This window comes from Phodopus roborovskii, unplaced genomic scaffold (genome assembly GCF_943737965.1).
Source record: "Phodopus roborovskii unplaced genomic scaffold, PHOROB, whole genome shotgun sequence".
Lineage (NCBI taxonomy): Eukaryota > Metazoa > Chordata > Mammalia > Rodentia > Cricetidae > Phodopus > Phodopus roborovskii.
In genome coordinates, this window is record NW_026125391.1 from 8,002,448 (window position 1) to 8,021,138 (window position 18,691).

The 18,691-nt window shown below is 40.7% G+C and overlaps 1 protein-coding gene across 4 annotated transcripts; it reads left to right on the top strand.

Annotated features, from left to right (window-relative positions):
• Nucleotides 1–8,193: 8,193 nt before the first annotated feature.
• Nucleotides 8,194–10,363, top strand: Arl4a (ADP ribosylation factor like GTPase 4A). Of its 4 annotated transcripts, none has more exons than XM_051175077.1 (2): nt 8,194–8,357; nt 9,333–10,363. In XM_051175077.1, the coding sequence occupies exon 2, from the start codon at nt 9,420–9,422 to the stop codon at nt 10,020–10,022; it is 603 nt and encodes a 200-aa protein (XP_051031034.1). In that variant the 5' UTR covers nt 8,194–8,357; nt 9,333–9,419; the 3' UTR covers nt 10,023–10,363. The 4 variants fall into 4 exon arrangements, with proteins under 4 accessions (XP_051031034.1, XP_051031035.1, XP_051031033.1 ...); XM_051175078.1 differs by having other exon boundaries at nt 9,336–10,363; XM_051175076.1 differs by lacking the exon at nt 8,194–8,357 and adding an exon at nt 8,813–8,913.
• The last annotated feature ends 8,328 nt before the right edge of the window (nt 10,364–18,691 follow it).

The following is an 18,691-nucleotide window of genomic DNA, read 5'->3' on the forward strand; positions in this document are numbered from 1 at the left end:
TCTGTAACACTTAAAATACACCCACAAGAAATTTCAATGATAAGGCAAGTAAGTGGAGGCGCAAAATGCTTACTGAGTGTGCTAAGTTAGAGCTGATGAGCAGTCTGGATTGTTAAAACTATCTCCACTGAAAATATATAACTTGATGTATTACTTGGGAGCTCAAAACATTGTTTCTAAATATGCTGGTTAGTTTTGTCAACTTGACACAAGAGAGATTCACCAGAGAAAGGAACCCTTAGTTGAGAAATGCCTCCACCAGATTGGCCTGTAGGCAAGTCTGTGGGGACATTTCTTTCTTTCTTTCTTTCTTCCTTTCTTTCTTCCTTTCTTTCTTTCTTTCTTTCTTTTTCTTTCTTCCTTCCTTTCTTTCTTTCTTTTTATTTTCTTTCTTTCTTCCTTCCTTCCTTTCTTTCTTTCTTTCTTTTTTTTTTTTTTTTTTTTTTTTGATTAATGATTGATGTCGGAAAGTCTAGCCCATTATGGGTTGTGTCTGCCCTGAACAGGAAGTCCTACATGGTCTAAGAAAGCAGGCTGATTAACCCATCAGAAGGATGCCATTACTCCTTCATGATCTCTACTTCAGTTCCTACCTCCAGGTTTCTTCCCTGGCTTCCCTCAGTGGACCATGACTCAGGATATTTAAACTAATAAACCCTATCCTTCTCAAGTTGCTTTTAGCTATTGTCTTTATTGTAACAATAGAAAGCAAACTAAGACACTAAATATGCATGTTCTTTTCCCCAAAGTGACATGAAAAAAAAATCAAGAGAATAAAATATATTTGGATTATTTGATATCTCATTTTATATTCTAGCTTGTAATTTAATACCAGAAATGACATTTTTGTAGATCCTATCCTCTATCAATGAAAGTTGTGGTCACCTTACAGCTTTGGAAAATGTCATGGAAGCAGGTTTGTTTCCTTATTTTTTTTTTTTTGGTTTTGGTTTGTTTGTTTGTTTTCTGGTTTTGTTTTTTGAGCTAAGAGTGCATGTTGCTTGACATTCTCTTCAAAAGGAAGCTTCTGGCCATCCACTCTTTTGTCCTATTCTTCACCTGCTGGGAAACATTGAGTACTTGGATAGGGTAGTTGAGCTCATAGAAAGAAGCCAGTGACAAATGGCTTCCTTCCCTTTGCAACAGGGTCTGTTCATTTTAAGACAGGCAAACAGAGAGAAGGAATCCTCTCTCTAAAACAGATCACCTTACAGTGTAATAGAAAAACTGGTGCCAAAAATGGGTTTTTACTATAATGGTGTTTGGTCTTGCTTTAATGGTAGACTTGCTGAGAGGTCTTAAATAGGTAGCATAAGTTGGGAATAAAACAATCCCTTTTTAGCTTTGTTACCAGTAGTAACTAAGAAGGCAAGTTATGTTCCTCCTGGGAAAAGATGAAAGAATTCAGGGTTTAATGAGAATGGACTGCTCTCCTGCTTTCAGTAGCAGCGTTCCAAATTAGGGACTAGGATGGGGTGGGGCTGGGGTGTATTAAGAAGCTAACCAGAGATAAAAAGCGCTCTCCTGCCACTGTATTCTCAGCATGTGGAATGCAATCTGAATTGACTGAGAGATTAGTAACTTGGAAAAGCCAGCAGTAACTGTAAACAAAATAATAGTAGATAAAGATGTCACTCAGTCCTTGCTCAATGGCTTTCCAGAAATGTGATCCAAGCCAGATACAAAATAAGATTAAGGGTTTTTTCATACAGAATGTAGCTGCTATTAACTCAACAGAGAAAGGGCTATTAACACTGCCAGGGTACTATTCAGACAAAGCCTGTGCCTGTAGCTTCTGTCACATGCTACTCTTTGGAACCAAATAGACCAGAAGTCTTCTGTTTTTGAGCAAACTTATTCAGCCAAAAATTTGAAGGCTTGGTCTACAAATGCTTATGATTATTTGACCACTGAATACCTTTGAAACCCAGATTCTCTATCTGAGAGAATCATGCTGTATTCAGCTGATAACATGGGATTCCTTGTCTACCCTTGACATTTACAGCAGAAGAGAAGTATGCCTTCCAACACATGCTGGAAATGTGAGCCAGGGCATTATGAGAAGGGAGAAACAACTCCCCAAAGGGCAAAGTCAGGGAAGAGAAAGGCAATGGACAGGGGCTTTTCAACTAGAACAGAGTCAAATTCACCAACGAACTTACCAATTATCAGAGAAGAAATAGAAATTTTTGCCCAGAAAGGTTGCAGCGGTTTGATAGACTAATGAGTCTGAGTATTTCTCATTGTTATTTTCCAACTAGTAATTTGCATATAGTTCACAAACAAGAAGAAATGGGACCAGATAATGACAAAAGCTGTTTCTCTAAGGTGCTCATAATTAAGTTCATAATTTTTTTTGTCTACTTGTGAAATAGGCAAATACTAAAATGTGAAAACATTAGAAGGGTGGATTCAGGTTTATCAGCACACTGTTAAGAGGTGCTGAGAATAATCAGGTTGTTTTGATCCATACATAGTGGTGTCTCCTGTTTAAACACACACAGAAAGCACCAAACTGTCAAACATAGATAGGTATTAGAGTAAGTACTGGCAGGAGGAGACAAGCCATCCACTGGTGCTCTTTCTGAGTGATATGTTGGCATATTTGCACACTAATGTTCAGAAAGGGTAGAAAGACCGAAAGGGGTCAGCCTCATCTTTGCTGATTCCAAAGGACAATGCTCAGCTCAGTCTGATGGAAATCCTGCAGTTACGTGTCTTTAGGAGCCATGTAGAGACCCACTGCACTAAATCAAGCACAAGCCTTAGTGATCACATTTCCTGGGTCAACTACTTGATCAAATAATTTCCCCATTACTTTTGCCATCATACTTGTATGTTATATTTTGAGTGTTAGCATCTACTTGTGGTTAGAGACTCACTTTAAGTTATAATACCAAGGATCTGCATACAGCTGTTATATTTGATACTTGGTGAACATGGATCTATGTATGTGCTTTTCTAGATCATATTTGGCTACCCTTTTGTCCATGGATTGAATGTGTTCCTCTATAAATAACTAACAAGACTTGGCTGTGTTTGAAACCATCTTCAAACTCAAAAGACACGGTTGGGGGGGAGACAGGCCAGTCCATAAAGTATTTGCCACACAGGCATGAAGCCTCAATGTGATCACCCAGAACCCACGTGAAAAGCTGAATATGGTGACATACACGTAAAATCCCTTGGAAAAGTAGGGTAAGAAGGATCTCTGAAACTTTCTGGCCAGCCAATCTAGTCTAATTGGTGATCCCCAGTGAGTGAGCCTATTTTAAAAATCAGGGTGGTTGGTACCTGAGGAATGACATCTGAGGTTGACCTCTGGTCAACACATGCACACATACACATATGTGTGTACCTGTACACACACACACACACACACACACACACACACACACACACGTGCACATGCATACATGCACACACATAAATGCATCAAATAGCTAGGCCTGTTAATAGAAGCACAATAGTCTATAATCAGGAATGGAGAGAAGGATGTGCCAGACATCAGGTGATACTTTGGAGTGTAAATTGAACCCAGGGCTTTGTGCATGCTAAATAAGCTACATCATGTATACCAAGTGAACTACATCACCAGTTTCTTGTCATGGATATATATATATCCACTGTGAATAATTTTGTATTGAGAGATAAAATGCAGGATAAAGATATCTAAAAGAAGAAAACAGCTCAAATAATGCATTATATTTGTCCTTAACCTGTAGAATGGTATTATGTAAATATGCCCCTGTTCTGAACCATTTATCTTGATACAGCCACAGTGGCTGAACAAAACGGCACAACAGTAAATCCTGGCTATGGAGAGGTCTACACTTGATATGGACATCATGTTATCTTGGAGTTTTCAAAAACAGATTGTTGCATGTAGGTATTTTATGTTCCTGTTGGCCACACTTGTTAGTACATGTGGGAATTAATGTAAGTAGTTTTGTAGCAGAAATAGTCATATGTGTAGTTATTATTGCTCCCTGAGAAATTGCAGCTAGGGTTAAAGAGTCATGTCTGTGTCTCTGGAGTGCTGAGATGAAAGTTGTGAGACACCACTGCCTGGCTTAACGTAGGTAATTTATAAAATAGTACTTTTAAGTACTTCACAACTCTGGAAGTTCAAGAGCATGATGCAGATGTCCTCAGCTGTGGTGAGGCCTTCATGGCAGAGGTCTTCACAAAAGGGGCAACGTGGAGAAAAAGGGAGTAAGAGATAGAGGAGAGGCCAGGTCCACTTTAGTATTTCACTCCTTGATTCCAGCATGATCCCGAATGAGGGCAGTACCTTCCAATAGGCCCCATCTTTTACAATGTCCTTCATCTGCACACTAACACATTGGAGACTCTGCACACCAACACACTGGGCACTAAGCACTCAGTACACAACACAACCAAACCAGAACATATGCTAGTAAAACATTCACTTCAAATTGCTATGTCTATGCTTCTTTATATAAATTAATCAATTACCATAAAGTAAAATAAGAAAGCAAAATACACACTAATACTGTGACTCACATTTCTCTTTATAACTGCCTGGGGCAGAAACTTAGATGAACTACACTGAAGAAGGTAGCAAAGGAATAGGTATTTGTTACCTTTCTAGGTATACTAGGGATCAGAGACTAGTCAACATGGGAAGAGCATGACTTGAATCCAGGTAGTTTGGCTGCAAGGTGTATTCCAATTTCTACATGAACATGACTCCAGTGAATTTACATATACAACACTTCTGCCTAATAAGACCTCTACTCAGATTTGCACTAGAATTTGGAGCAGATTTCCTGTAGAGAAAATATAGAAGGATGAGAAACTATTATGATCATTTCAATTCACCAATATCAGCATTCACCATTGCCCCTCCCCCATCTGTCAGGGGGAAAGAGCAAATCTCTAGGTGCACTGACAAGTTTTGAGAACATCAGCAATGGAGCCCATGTTTTCTGCCCCAAAGGTTACAAAGATTGAGACTTTATACTAGGTCAACATGAGGAATGTCCTTGAAACCCAAGATAGAATACCATAAAGAGAGAACAGCTTAACATTATAGACTTGGGACCAGTTTACTTCTCCTTCCCTTTTATCCTCCTTTTCCACACTACTTTTCTTGCTTTTGGGCAACTACCGACTATATGGAAATTTACTTTTGCAGGCTTTCAAGTTTTTTTCCCAAAGTATTTTTGACATTCATTTGATGTCTGACAAATGAAACTCAAATATCACAAATACTAAACAGACTGTATTACGGGTGGGAAATATATATATAAAACAATGTTTACTCATAATTGTGTGTGTGGTGTGTATGCTTGTATTAACATGTGGCACACCACTGTGTACATGCATATGGAGGCCTGATGTTAACAGTGGGTGCCTTGATCATCCTCTGCTTTATTGCATAACCATGCAAGTGTGTGTGCACATGCGCACACACATACACATACACAAAACAGGAATGGAAAAATGGAATAAATGGGGGATTAGTGGCTGTCATGAGACATGAAATAAATTTCTTAATGATTCTGAGATTACTACTTGGAGCTCTTAAATAAATTACCATCAGACAATACGGATTAATTCAAGAAGCCACGTTTCAACAGGGGCAATAGTGAGATGATGCAGTGGACTGAATATTACAAAGTTGCTATGGTGAAAGTTGAGCCCCAAGAGGCGATCAGGTCACAGGATCAATGCCCTTATAAAGAATCTCTAGAGCAATGGTTCTCAACCTTCTTTCAGATATGCTTAAATCTTTCTTCATCTCATGTGTCCATGCTTTGTTTCTACCTGCAATTCTTTCTCCCACCCATGTGGTGAAGAGTTCTACTAATATCCAGCTTAAAATGGCATTTCTCATTCTGTCCCTTTGTACAGGCATAGGGCTTGGTGCTATGCCCAGTTTACAAATCAGAAACCCTATTGGATATCATAGTAATTATCTATGTGTGCATCTAAGAGATCCATCCACTGACATGTTCTTTAATCAGAACCCATTCCTCTTATTTACCTGAATGTTCCAGTGGAGACTCCAATAAAAATGCATTAAACAAAAAGAGTAGAAACACAGCAGAGGTTAGGAAGGACATGCTACTTTCAGAATTACTTTTAGTATTTTGTGGTGGGTTATGGGAGTGAAAAAAGTAGAAGTTCTCAAGCCCTAGTGTCTGCCTAAACTTTTTTTTTTTTGATAATTTTTTAAATTTAAATTTGAATCAAGCTTGTTTTACATGTCAATCCCAGTTCCCTCACCCTCAGGTTCACCCCTACCCTCTCCCCTGCCAACCCCCATCCCATCTCCATTCTGCTCCCCAGGGAGGGTGAGGCCTTCCACCGGGAGTCTTCAAAGTCTGTCATATCATTTGGAGCAGGGCCTAGCTTATCAGTGTGTCTCAGGATAGTTTCAAACTTGCATTTATTTAGATAGACCCAAACAACTTAATAGTTGTAGTTACAAACATAGTCCAACAGATGTCAGTGTTGCCCTCAAAACTAAAATCTCCTTCAGGAACCCCAGGTTCCCCAAGGCACCCCAGGTGTTCCCCAAGGGCCCCTTGTGGTTCGGGGAGTGATTTCTGGAGGCTGGAGTCTCGTGTTTGCAGATCTCACCTGTTTAGCTTCTAAGCCAAAATTGCAATTGAGCAAGAATACTTGAAGGGTCTACTTAGGCTCAAAACTATTGCAAATGGTGGAGTTTTACTTTATATTAAGGAGATTTGCAAGCAATTACAGCTTAATAAAGAATGTCTTATCAAAATTCCCAAGGAGAGCAATTATTGCACTAAAGCTTTTCTCACTTTTTAGGCTAATGACTGTAAAGGGCTAATGAGATCCCACACTTATAACAATCTTTAGCTCAGATTACATTCAATAACTTGGTAGAATATGTCATTTGAGATTTCTAGCTTTTCCTTCCAAAATTTATGATGCTGTATTAAAGCTAAGCACTGTGCTTATTCCACAGATTTTGTAAGAGCTATAAAAACAAAACAAAACAAAAAACAAACAAACAAAAACAGAAACAAGCTGGTGGTGGCACACTCCTTTAATCCCAGCACTCAGGAGGGAGGAAGAGGCTGGCAAGACCTTTTGAGACCAGCCTGGATCAAGGCTACACAAAGAAACTCTGCCTCGAAAAGAAGCAAAGCAAAACCAAGAGAAAGTCTTTGTATTGTTCATAAAATAAATGCCAATGGCAATAACAGTCTTGAAAAGACTAGGAAATTTCCTAGGAAGTTACAGTCTATATTTTAATTAATTAATTAATTATTGAGTCAGGCTCTCACTATGTAACCTTGTCTGGCCTGGTAATTGCTACATAGACCAAGCTGGACTTGAGGCACCCAGATCTACCCATGTCTGCCTCCCAAGTGTTGAGATTAAAGGCATAGGTCACCAAGTCCGATCAGAATCTACATTTTAAAGTACATTTTAAAAGTGCACCATTATTGTGGTTTCCAAATTAAAATTTCTCACGGGCTCTACCAGACGTCGATGCCCCTATTCTCTGTTGGGGCACTCTGAAAGGATGCCTGGTCACATTCTGGAACTGGCTCGTGAATCAATTCGGTTCATTGTGTCTTATAAAGAACAGATTAGCAAAATGACAATTTGCCTTCCCTCTACTGTCAAACACAGTATGGGACATAATTACATTCTACATCTTACGGAGAGTACTGTGCTCTTAATCACCAGTTACTGCTTATCAGTTTTTCTTGGGCCACTGGAAACATCGAGCGTTTCAGAGTGCACCCCCTTCCCCCTCCGTAATAGGGGCATTGGTTCCAGTCCCAACGGTTGTGGGGCGTCGCTAGACGCTCGTAGGAGGGAATCCTTGGTTTACAAAAGACAGGAGGTTAGCATCCCAGCCAGCCCGAGCTGGGGAGGCCTCCCTGTGACACCAGGGACCCGCGGGACCAGTGTCCGCCAGCACCCCGGGATCCTGAGTCACGGCTGTCGTCCAGAGGTCACTGAAGGGTGACAGAAGGAGGGGTAGTACAGGCGACGCCCGCTAGCAGCTAGCCAGCCTCCCGCCGCAGAAAGATCCAGAAGCCTCGGCCGAAGCCCCGCCCCTCTCCCCGCCGCGGGTGCTGGGAGGGTTGGAACGTGACGTTGTTTGGGCGTTGCTAGGAGACGCGGCTGGCTTGCACGCGCGCGCGCGACCCCCAGGGGCGGGCAGGCAGGCGCGGCGCGAGGGGCGGAGCCGCGGCCGGTGGCGAGGCTGGCAAGCACCGTTAGCTGGGCGGGCGCGCGGCGTCGGCCCGGCCGCCGTCAGGCCTCGCCGCTGCCCGGGGACGGACTCCCCGGCGGCTGACAGTCGCGGAGGCGGGACGACGGGGAGTACCGTCAGCCAGGTGAGCGGCGCGGGTCACACGCCCTGTGGACAGCCGCGGGGAGGGTGGCGGGGACGCGCCACTGCCGGAGCCGCTCGGCGTACTGAGCGGAGGGCGCGGCCCAGCGAGCCCCTGCGCACGGCTGGCGAGCTGAGGCGCGGCTGGCGGCTGCGGTCCCCGGCTGTGAGGCCGCGTCGCCGCGGGAACGCTGCAGGTGCACGGGGCGGGGCGACCTGCGTCCAGGCTTCGACTCCCTCCACGCCTCGTTTCCCACTCACGGCAACAGGTGGTGCCGGAGGCCGGGCAGCGAGCCCCGCGCGGCCGCCCTGGGAGCAGCAGGCACCCTCGCCAATTAGGGCGCCGCGGTGGGAGTGGCGCGGCCTCCCTGACGCGCTGACCAATGGGATCGCGGGGCTGGGGTGGGCCGTGGGGGTGGGCGTGGCCAGACGGCGAGTCGGGGTTTCCCTGCGCGGTAGTCGCCAGAGCTGCGCGGAGGTCTAGGCAGAGGGGAGCTGCGGCGCGTTCCGGAGAGGCCGGCCAATGCGTCCCCTTTGGGACCCGGACTCCAGCCCGGGAGGTGAGAGCGCTGGCATCGGGGAGGGGGTCTGGAAAGCGATCCTGGGTACGCGGACATGCCGGCTTAGATCACCCAGATAGGGTTGCCTTTTTTAGTTTTCTGCCAAGAAAAGGCACTTTTCGGTGGATACGGTGACGTGCACCAGATACTGGCGACTGCGTTGTCTTCAAACTGCTTTTGAGGTTGGGGGATCGTGGAGAATAGAGAAAAAGTACACGTTACTCCCAGTGGAGTGGATAAGAGCCTTTTGGTGATAATTATTCATCGTTTGTTTTGGATTTCGTACGTTTCCTATCTCATCTGGTGTGTTTACTTACAGCAAGTTTTATTAAGTCCCTCGTGGTGTTTATTTTTTAGAGAAAGTAGAGAAAGCCCATTTTAATGTGTTCGCAGTAATAACACAGTCGTTTCCTCCCCAGCAGTCTCCTAGCTCGATCACCCGGGAAGAGAAATTGTAAGCAGACAAGAAGAACGCGTTCGGTTTGGGACACTGTTTGCAGCTGGAAATGGGGAATGGACTGTCAGACCAGACTTCCATCCTGTCCAGCCTGCCGTCCTTTCAGTCCTTTCATATTGTTATTCTTGGTCTGGACTGCGCTGGAAAGACAACAGTTTTATACAGGCTGCAGTTCAATGAATTTGTAAATACCGTGCCTACCAAAGGATTTAACACTGAGAAAATTAAGGTAACCTTGGGCAATTCCAAAACGGTCACTTTTCACTTCTGGGATGTAGGTGGTCAAGAGAAATTAAGGCCACTGTGGAAATCATATACCCGATGCACAGATGGCATTGTGTTTGTGGTGGACTCTGTCGATGTCGAGAGAATGGAAGAAGCCAAAACTGAACTTCATAAAATAACTAGGATATCAGAAAATCAAGGGGTCCCTGTGCTTATAGTCGCTAACAAACAAGACCTGAGGAACTCACTGTCTCTCTCAGAAATTGAGAAATTGTTAGCCATGGGTGAACTGAGCTCATCGACTCCTTGGCATTTGCAGCCCACCTGTGCAATCATAGGAGATGGACTAAAGGAAGGACTTGAGAAACTACATGATATGATAATTAAAAGAAGAAAAATGTTGCGGCAACAGAAAAAGAAGAGATGAGTGGCAATCAGTGCCTTTTATATCTGTGTGGAATAGTTTTCCCTGGGCTGATTTGATGAGTTGAATGTCTACAGCCTGGTTTGCCTGCTGGATGCTATTAAAGCTTTGTTTTGTTGAACAGTCAGATGCTCAGATGCCCAACTGTTGTTGCCTTGGGGATGATGAGTAACTGCAATGCTTCTTGAAGTGGTCTCTTCTCCCTGACCCACAGATCTTTTGGTACTACCATTTTGGGAAGCCAAAAAAAAAAAAAAAAAAAAAAAAGGATAGTCATTGACCAGAATACAATTTTGTGGAAATATTTGACCTGAAGTTAGTGAAATAAAACTTTGAAGAGTGTATGCCTAGTGTTTTGTGCTTGTATCTTTTGGGGGGAAGCCTTTGCCTAGAAACTGCAAACCAGGCTTTGTAAACACAGAATGCTAATGAATGGAAATATTAAGTTCGATTATTTGTTGTGTGTACACACACACAAACACACAGTTAAATAGAACACACTGGGATAAAAAGGAAGTATTTCTTTTTTTGAGGTTTTGGCAAGATGATTTTTTAAAACATTTTTCTGGAATCAGTTTTTAATGTTGTCTCTTTAATTCTAGACAGTGTTTACTTTAGTTGGCCCAGCATTAATAAAAAATACTTGTGATATATTCAAGTGCATGGATTAATTTTTTGGAAAAGCATGTTTGAGTTTGTAATCTTTAGAAATAGCTATGCATCTGTCTACACAGGTTTAAAAATAACCTTTTTGGGGGCCTTAGAGCTATTGTAGAAATAGTTCATTGTTAGAAGAACTGTCACTTGAACCTAAAAATGACTAAATAGTAAATATGAACATGTTGACTAACTGCATATACTTGAATACATGAATGGATTTATGGAGAAAGTGGTGAATTCAGTCAGAAGCAGTTATTATAATGCACAGTCTCTCAAATAATCCAGTTAAAAGGTACTTATTACTATTTGCTGGCTGGAAGCATCTTTTTTCACACATTTTTGTAGAATTTTTGGAGGGATGAAAGCTTTATAACCACCTGATGAGCTATGGAATGAATATGTAAGATACCTTTTGATATGTATTCTGAGCTTTAATGTTTTTTTTATCAGCTGAACAGTATTTCCAGAGCTTTCTAGCTCCTATCATAGAAAGAAATGGTACAGTACTGCAGCTAGGAATTAAAATCCCAGAAAATGAAGGGGAAAGTGGCAAAGCCATCTCACGACAGTTAACTGGCACTGTTTCTACTGTAATAAAAACAATGAAATTACAAGGAGGGGAGAACTTTAATTCTTATCTCCAGGAAGAGACTTATTTCCAGTAATCACATATTAGCAAATCTGCATATTTCCTGTGTCTGAAGCCAACAGCTGTTTGTTCAGAATTGACCAAAGGAAGTGCACTTTGATAGCAGGACTCATTTTGGTTTTGAGCTTTTAATTTTTTTTTTTTTTCAGTAACACAACTGAATTTTCAGAACCTTGATTCTTGTTACAAAATGAAGTAGGTCCACGTGGAACTGTTTTGTCAAATGTACCTGCACTAGAGATGGTCACCTAGAATGTTTATAGAGCTGTGGATAATAACTACCGATAAGTGACTTGAGGTATTAGGAGAGCAGTCTGACTTTGAGTTTTTTGAGGTATTAGGAGAGCAGTCTGATTTTTGAGTTTAGATATGTTCCCATTTCTGCTGCAGCTCTTAATTAGATGTGTAAAGAGGACATTTTATCAGTTGGGCTATTTAGTTTTATAATAGTTTGAATTTTCTCTAGTGAGGTTTTCACAGAAGGCTATTTTTCTGTGAGATATTTCCCCCCTTATGCAGGATCCTCTTCCAAATCCCTAAGTCCATGATGGGATAATAAATCGTGTTTGCCTCAATTTTAAATCAGTTTAGATTTTCGCAGCTTTCCCTTCTCTGTTCTTGCTTTATAAAGTAGTTTGGGCCAGGCATGGTGGCACATAGATTTAATCCCAGCACTTAGGAGGCAGAGGCAGGTGGATCTCTGAATTGAAGTCCAGACTGGTTTGCAGAGTTCCAGGACAGCCAGGGCTATATAGAGAGACCCTGTCTCAAAAGACCTTAAAAAGTAGTTTGTGTAACTAGCTCTTGACCCTAGTTTTGTAGCTAAGAAGTAGAGCAGCAAGTCCCTATTTAGAGGATAGCAAAAATAGGCATTGCATAGAATTGTATTTATATAAGCCATTTCAGTTAAACATTTTCATATTGGTAAATTCAAAGTCTCTTATCACCTGTTAGAGCTGTTAATCACATGAGCTAATGAATCGCTAAATCTCAGATGCTTTTGTGTCTTGGTTTTTTTTTTTTTTTTTCTGTTAAGGTACCCTTTCCCAAAGTATATTTGTCTTTTTGAAATGTCAGGGATCAAACCATGGGCCCCATGTATATGAAGCAAGCATCCTATCAATGAATTACATTTCTAGCATCTAAAATATATTTCTGTAATAGTTGATCATTTTTGAAATGAGTTGGTTTAATATAAAGTATTAATTGGGTTAAACATTCTAAATTCAAATTAACTACTGTACAATAACATTTTAAAATACTTTTATTTAAAGACTCAGATATCCAAAGTTATGCTAAAGTGGATTATAAATGTTAAGTTTTAGTCTGATAAAGTTATTAATAATCATAAAATGAGGCGAATCCTTGCTGAGAGCTAAAAAGTGCAGTGTTAGGATATATAGAGGAATAGATGCCTGGCCTGTGGGTGGATGGATGGTGGCTTAAGAATGAGTAAGAGGCACATAGATTTTGAGTGCATTTGTAAGAGTTAAGATTATTGGGTATGGTAGGTGCTTGCCTGTCTGGTACAAGGCTCTGGGTTCGATTCCTAGCACTGCAAATGAACAATAAGCCATTATAGGAGTGGTTTGTTGAGATTTCATTGTTCATAATGAATGACCTTGAGAGAAATCTGGTATAGTATTCAGTGTTCTATTTAATGTAACAGTTTCATCATATATAAACAATAATTTTAGCAGTAACAATGATACAAATGTGTTTCTTAATAATACATTAATAATTTCTTAATAAATTAATGCAACTTGGAATCTTGGGTTAGACTATCATTGAAGTTCAATTTTTTTTTATTGCTGGGTGCTGGGATGATGATAAGCATGCAACCATACTTATTGAGATTTTATATTAAAGTTTTAATTTTTGCAGAGCATTCTGGAAATGGATAGTATTGTTATAGAATACTCAGGTTCCTTTTCTTTTTTAAGACTTTCATATGAGAAAATAAAGGATACCAAAAATATCATAAATTAAAGTATTGAAGATCAAAGGTATACCCAATAGACCACAGAGAGTATTCCAATTCTATGCAAATTCAAAGTATAGGGATATCAAATGAAATGTTAAGTTTGGGGAAGAAAAATTGCACTAGCTAAAAATAACATGAGGTTCAAAGTTATTGTCCCAATCCTGGCGTTTTTCAGTTATTCTTGTAGTCTTTGAGTGAATCCTTTGCAACTTGTGACCCACCTAGCTTGAGACACTTGAGGGAAATAATGTATGTAAACTATTCTTATTGAGTAGGAATGTGTTGAAATGAAGTGTGGCATCATGATAATGGCCACATAAGCCCCTGCTTGATAATGGAACTGGCTTACTAGACTTGTCTTGGTCAGTTTAATATGGGTCTCTTAGTTTCTTCATTTGTAAGCCAAGGTCATGTCTACTGTTAGGGTTTGTTTTATTGAATGAAAGGATTAAATGCACTAGTAGTTCCAGGACTTGGCTCATAGTAAGCATTGAATACATTATTTGCTAGAATATTTTTTTGCATCTGGTAGTTGGAAAAAAAGACATTTCGAGTAGAAAGGACAGAAGTCCATACTATGTTTTTCTTAGGGCTTGTGTGCCTTAACACAAAATAGCAGCTTGATAGAACTCAGAGAGGTCTAAACATCCTCAGTTCCTAGAAATTCAGCTCATTTTCTTTGGTTTCTATAGCATTTGAGTACAATAAAAGCCTTAGCATTCCCCCAAGAAACAAAAGATAAAGTTTTGGTTATTTTCTGGGTAGTGATAAAATACTACTCTGCAGAAACCGCAAATCCAAAACTAAATCATGGATCTTTAAAATGCTTGTTATTTTTAAATTACTTTCAATTTGGGGGTCTCCTCCATCTCCCACCCCATACTGAAGGTTGAACCCAGAACGTTGAGTGCTAGCCAAGTGCTCTACCACTGAGCTGTCTCCCTAGCTTCAGCTCATTTTTAAACTGTTTCTTGTGTTGCAATTGATAATGGGCAAGATCCACTTTTCCAAAATAATAGCCTAAGTAAGCCCAATTTGGTGGGGGGGGGGGAGGGTGCACTTTATGCCAGTTTTATAATGAGGGAAAATGAAAGCATTTGTGAAAGGCTGGAGAGATGGTTTATCAGTCAGAGCCACACATTGCTTTTGCAGAGGACCAGAGTTCAATTCCCAGCACCCACACTGGTGCTTACTCTGCCTGTAATTCCCACTGCAGAAGGCTGATGCCTGTGACTTCTTGGTTACCTGACTCATAGGCTTCTGCGCGCGCACACACACACACACACACACACACACACACTAAAAATAATGAAAGGCAATCTTTCAGGCATCACTGAAACAATTATCTAGAGGATTGTCCCATACCTAGTACAGAAGATGTGACTGCACCACTGCTTCTGAATGACCAGATGGAATAAGATGAGACAGTGATGGACAGGAAGCATTATTAGCTCAGAATCTGTGGAAGCCCAAAGCCTCAGCCTCCACTTGAGACTGAGGAATGTGAAACTCTGGGGTTGGGCCCATCGTTGTTTGTGCTTACAACATCCAGGTGAGTCTGAAGTTAACCATTGCACTAATGTAAAATCCAGGCATTTGTTATAGAACATAAGACTACGGGGGAGATGGCTCAGTGGTTTGAGGCTCTTCTTCTATCTCCAGTACTAAAAAGAAAATTGAAATAAACTTTGTGATACCAAAAAAAAAAAAAATACTGTTTAATACTATATAATTCAGACCTTTTTATTTTGGTATGGTTTTGAAGACAGTGCCTCCCTCAATTGTTAAGGCTGGGCTGGAATTCTCCATTAGACCAGGCTGGTCTTGAACTGCCAATCCTGCCTCATCTTACTAAGTACTAGGGTTCTAGGCATGAACCTCTTACCTCAGACCTTGAAGAACCACTGTTACAGAAGCACAGTACTTGCCTTACTTTTATTATTTATTTTTTTTTGAGACAGGGTCTCACCGTAGTTTAGAGAGATCTGGAACTCACTGTGTTAGCCCAGGATGGCTTTGAACCCAAGATGATGCTCCTGCCTCCACCTCCTGAATACTAGGATTACAGTTGTAAGTTGTCATCCTGGTTAAACAGTGGTTGATTTATAATAAACATTCATCAAAACTTGAGTGAATTTGAATCAATACCAAAAGAGACATTATTTTCTTAAGTGTCTGTCAAATCCTATACATTCAATTTTATTCATACACACAAAAAGGACTTTGCTTTTGAGCTAGATGAGTATCTTAAGATGTGTACAGCATCCAAAAATGGGTAGATGGAAATGTTCAAGCAGATTCATTTAAAACAAGCTGGTTTAAGATTTTGAAAGTAAAATCATACTTCAAACTTATTCAGAAGTTAGAGCAGCATAACTGCATCGGTTGGCTTTCCAATACTGTGACAAAATACCTGGGGTGACTTTAAAAGAGAGGAAAGGTTTATGATTGGCTCATGCTTTCAGAGATTTTGGTCCATGCTCCCTATCTCTCTTGCACTGGGCCTGTGGCAGCACGTTAGATCATGCTAGGGACATGGGGAGGAGGAGGTCTGTTCACCTCTTTGTAGCTGGGACGTACAGAAGGGGCTGCAGTCCCAGTGTTAGTTAGGAGCATGCCCCAAATGACCTAAATTCTTCCTGTAGGCTTCAGCTCCCCACTGCCCTGCCAAGTCTTTATTTCATGTCTATACCAAAGCAATTACCAACATGCAAAATAGCTCTCACTTTGGTTGAATCACTCAGGATCAATCTGGTTTCCTCTACTGGTTGTTTACTTGGTGTTTAGATTTACCTGATGACAAAATTCTTTTCTGAAACTTTAAAATCATGAGCCAGTGAAATGGCTCAGTCTATAAAGCTGTCTCAAGCCACATGATGGAAGGAGAGAATCAACTCCAGCCAGTTGTCCTTTGACCTTCACAAGCTTGGTGTCTCATGAGGGAACGAACACGTGTGTACACGCATGTGCGTGCATGCACACAGACAGACAGACACACGGGTACGTGCACATGTGCACATACATGTGCACATGCACACACACATGTTCAAAAAATATTTTTAAAAATTACAATCTTAGAATCAGGATCCTACTAGTTTTTGGTCCATATAGTGAACTTTGTTGATACAAATCTCCTTAGGTTTCCATATATAGTTTCCCATCCTCTAGAGCAGTGATTCTCAACCTGTGGGCTGAAACCCTTTGGGGTTCACATATCAGATATCACATTACTAGTTATAACAGCAGCAAAGTTACAGTCATGAAGTAGCAATGAAATAATTTTATGGCTGGGGGTCACCACAGCATGAGGCACTGTATTAAAGGGTCACAGCATTAGGACCTCTAGACCTCACTGACTGCATCTAAGTAGTGTTGTGTATTAATAACATGTTTCTTAGTGAATTGATTTCTCTGTTGTTTCTCCTTTTGTATTGTTAGCTACTGATTATCACCATCTTAATGGAACTGCCCATGATGCTGTAAATATTCTCTACTGAGCACCTAAGATATGGTTGTATATGCGAGGAGTTATGTTTTAAATGTATACAGAAATTCATGTAACAGAACATGTGTGGTTGTTGCTACTAAATTAGACAGGGCCAGCAAGTCTATCCATTCATAAGATTTTGCAAAAGCTATTATCAGACTTTTTGTACCATTTGAGTATTTCTGTAATAAACTTCCTTTATAGTTCTTGCTGAACTCAAACTTATTATGTAGACTAAGCTGGCCTTAAATTTGCATGAAGCTTCCTTTTCTGCTTTCTAGATGTTGAGATTAAAGGATTATAAGATGAACCATTATGCCTGACACTAATTTTTTACTAACACTTTAAAGATTTATTTTGTTAAATTTTTATTTATGTGTATGTGTTAGTTTCTGTGTGAGGGTATGCCACTCACACATAGGCACCCATGGGGGGGACAAAAGAGGAAGTTAGATCCCCTGCAGCTAGAGTTACAGGTGGATGTGAGCCACCTGGCATGGGCGGGTAATGGACTTCAACACTGAGCCATCTCTCTGGCCTCTTATTAGTGCTTTAAATCATGCAATTCCATTGTCTTTTTGCTTCCATTGTTTTTGCTGGCAAGTGAGCCACTAGAATACGTTTGTTCTTGTGAAAGTAGCTGGTCTTTCATTCTTTGGTCACTTGTGATGCTTGTCTTTATTTCTTGGCAATTGATTGTGTGTTTAGGGGTGCTTTTCTTCGTATTATTTTAACAGAATGTCTATAGAATGGAACATGTCAATATCTAGCAGCATAATAAATAATAAATGATTTTACCCATTAGTGTAGGTCACAGTATCTGCTGTTAGCCCTTGTCTTCTTAAATTATGAAGTTCCATTGAAAATATACCTTAAATTTTTTTATATGATTTGAACTTAGTAGGTTTTTTTTTTTCAGGCACTAGCAGTTAAGTTTAGAAGTTTGTGCATGCTAGGCAAGTGCTCTTTCACTGGCCTGCCTAATAAATGTTCCCCAGTGAATTCCCAGTGTCACTGGACTGATTATCTAGAAATTCTAGATTGAAAATGCTATAACTTAAAAGCTGCTAAATTAAATTGGAAAAAGTTGACAATACAAGTGTTGGCAATGACTTAGACGGCCTCACAGGAGAAAGTTGCTAATCAATGAGATCTGGTTTCTCAAGCCTGCTAAAAATGCTATTTAGTTATGATTGCCACTTGCCATCTACTTTGAATAGGATACTAAAACTGCAGAATGGGATACTAATATACTGGCTTAAAATTAAAATTTCAAGGATCAGTAGATGGTGTTTAGTATACATTCAGGACATTACTGTTATCTTGCAAATGAAACTTTATCAGAAATACCATAGACACCGTGGGTTTGCATAGATTATCTGAAGTCCCCAGCACTCTTTCAAGTAATGCCATTTTTAGAGTTTGTTCACAGTGTTCATGAGCTATGGCTCTCTCTCAATGTGACATTGTTGTTGTGTCATTCCTTTCTGTGGCTGAAATGATAATGGGTAAAAACAAGCACGTGTTTATGTCAAACCTGGTGTTGGAAGAGGGAAGCGTAGATACTGGCATTGGGGGAATTAAAGAAATCTTGAAGAAGTACATTTACTTTTTTTTCTTTAAAGCAAAGATGAATGTTCAGTGGTCTCTGATGTGATGGGGAAATCAGCAAGCTGGCCATAGTTATTCTCAGGTTCTGTCGTCTTTGGATGCCACCCCCCCAACCCCAGTTGTAATAGAGTCAGAACAGAGAGCTTGTGCACTGACCACACAGACACCCATACTCTAAGTAATAAGTATCATCACTTTGATTGCACAGCCTTGCTGAAGTGAAAATGGCCTAGGGTTTAAAAGGTGTAGCATAATACTTAATTGGTCATACACAAACAGGA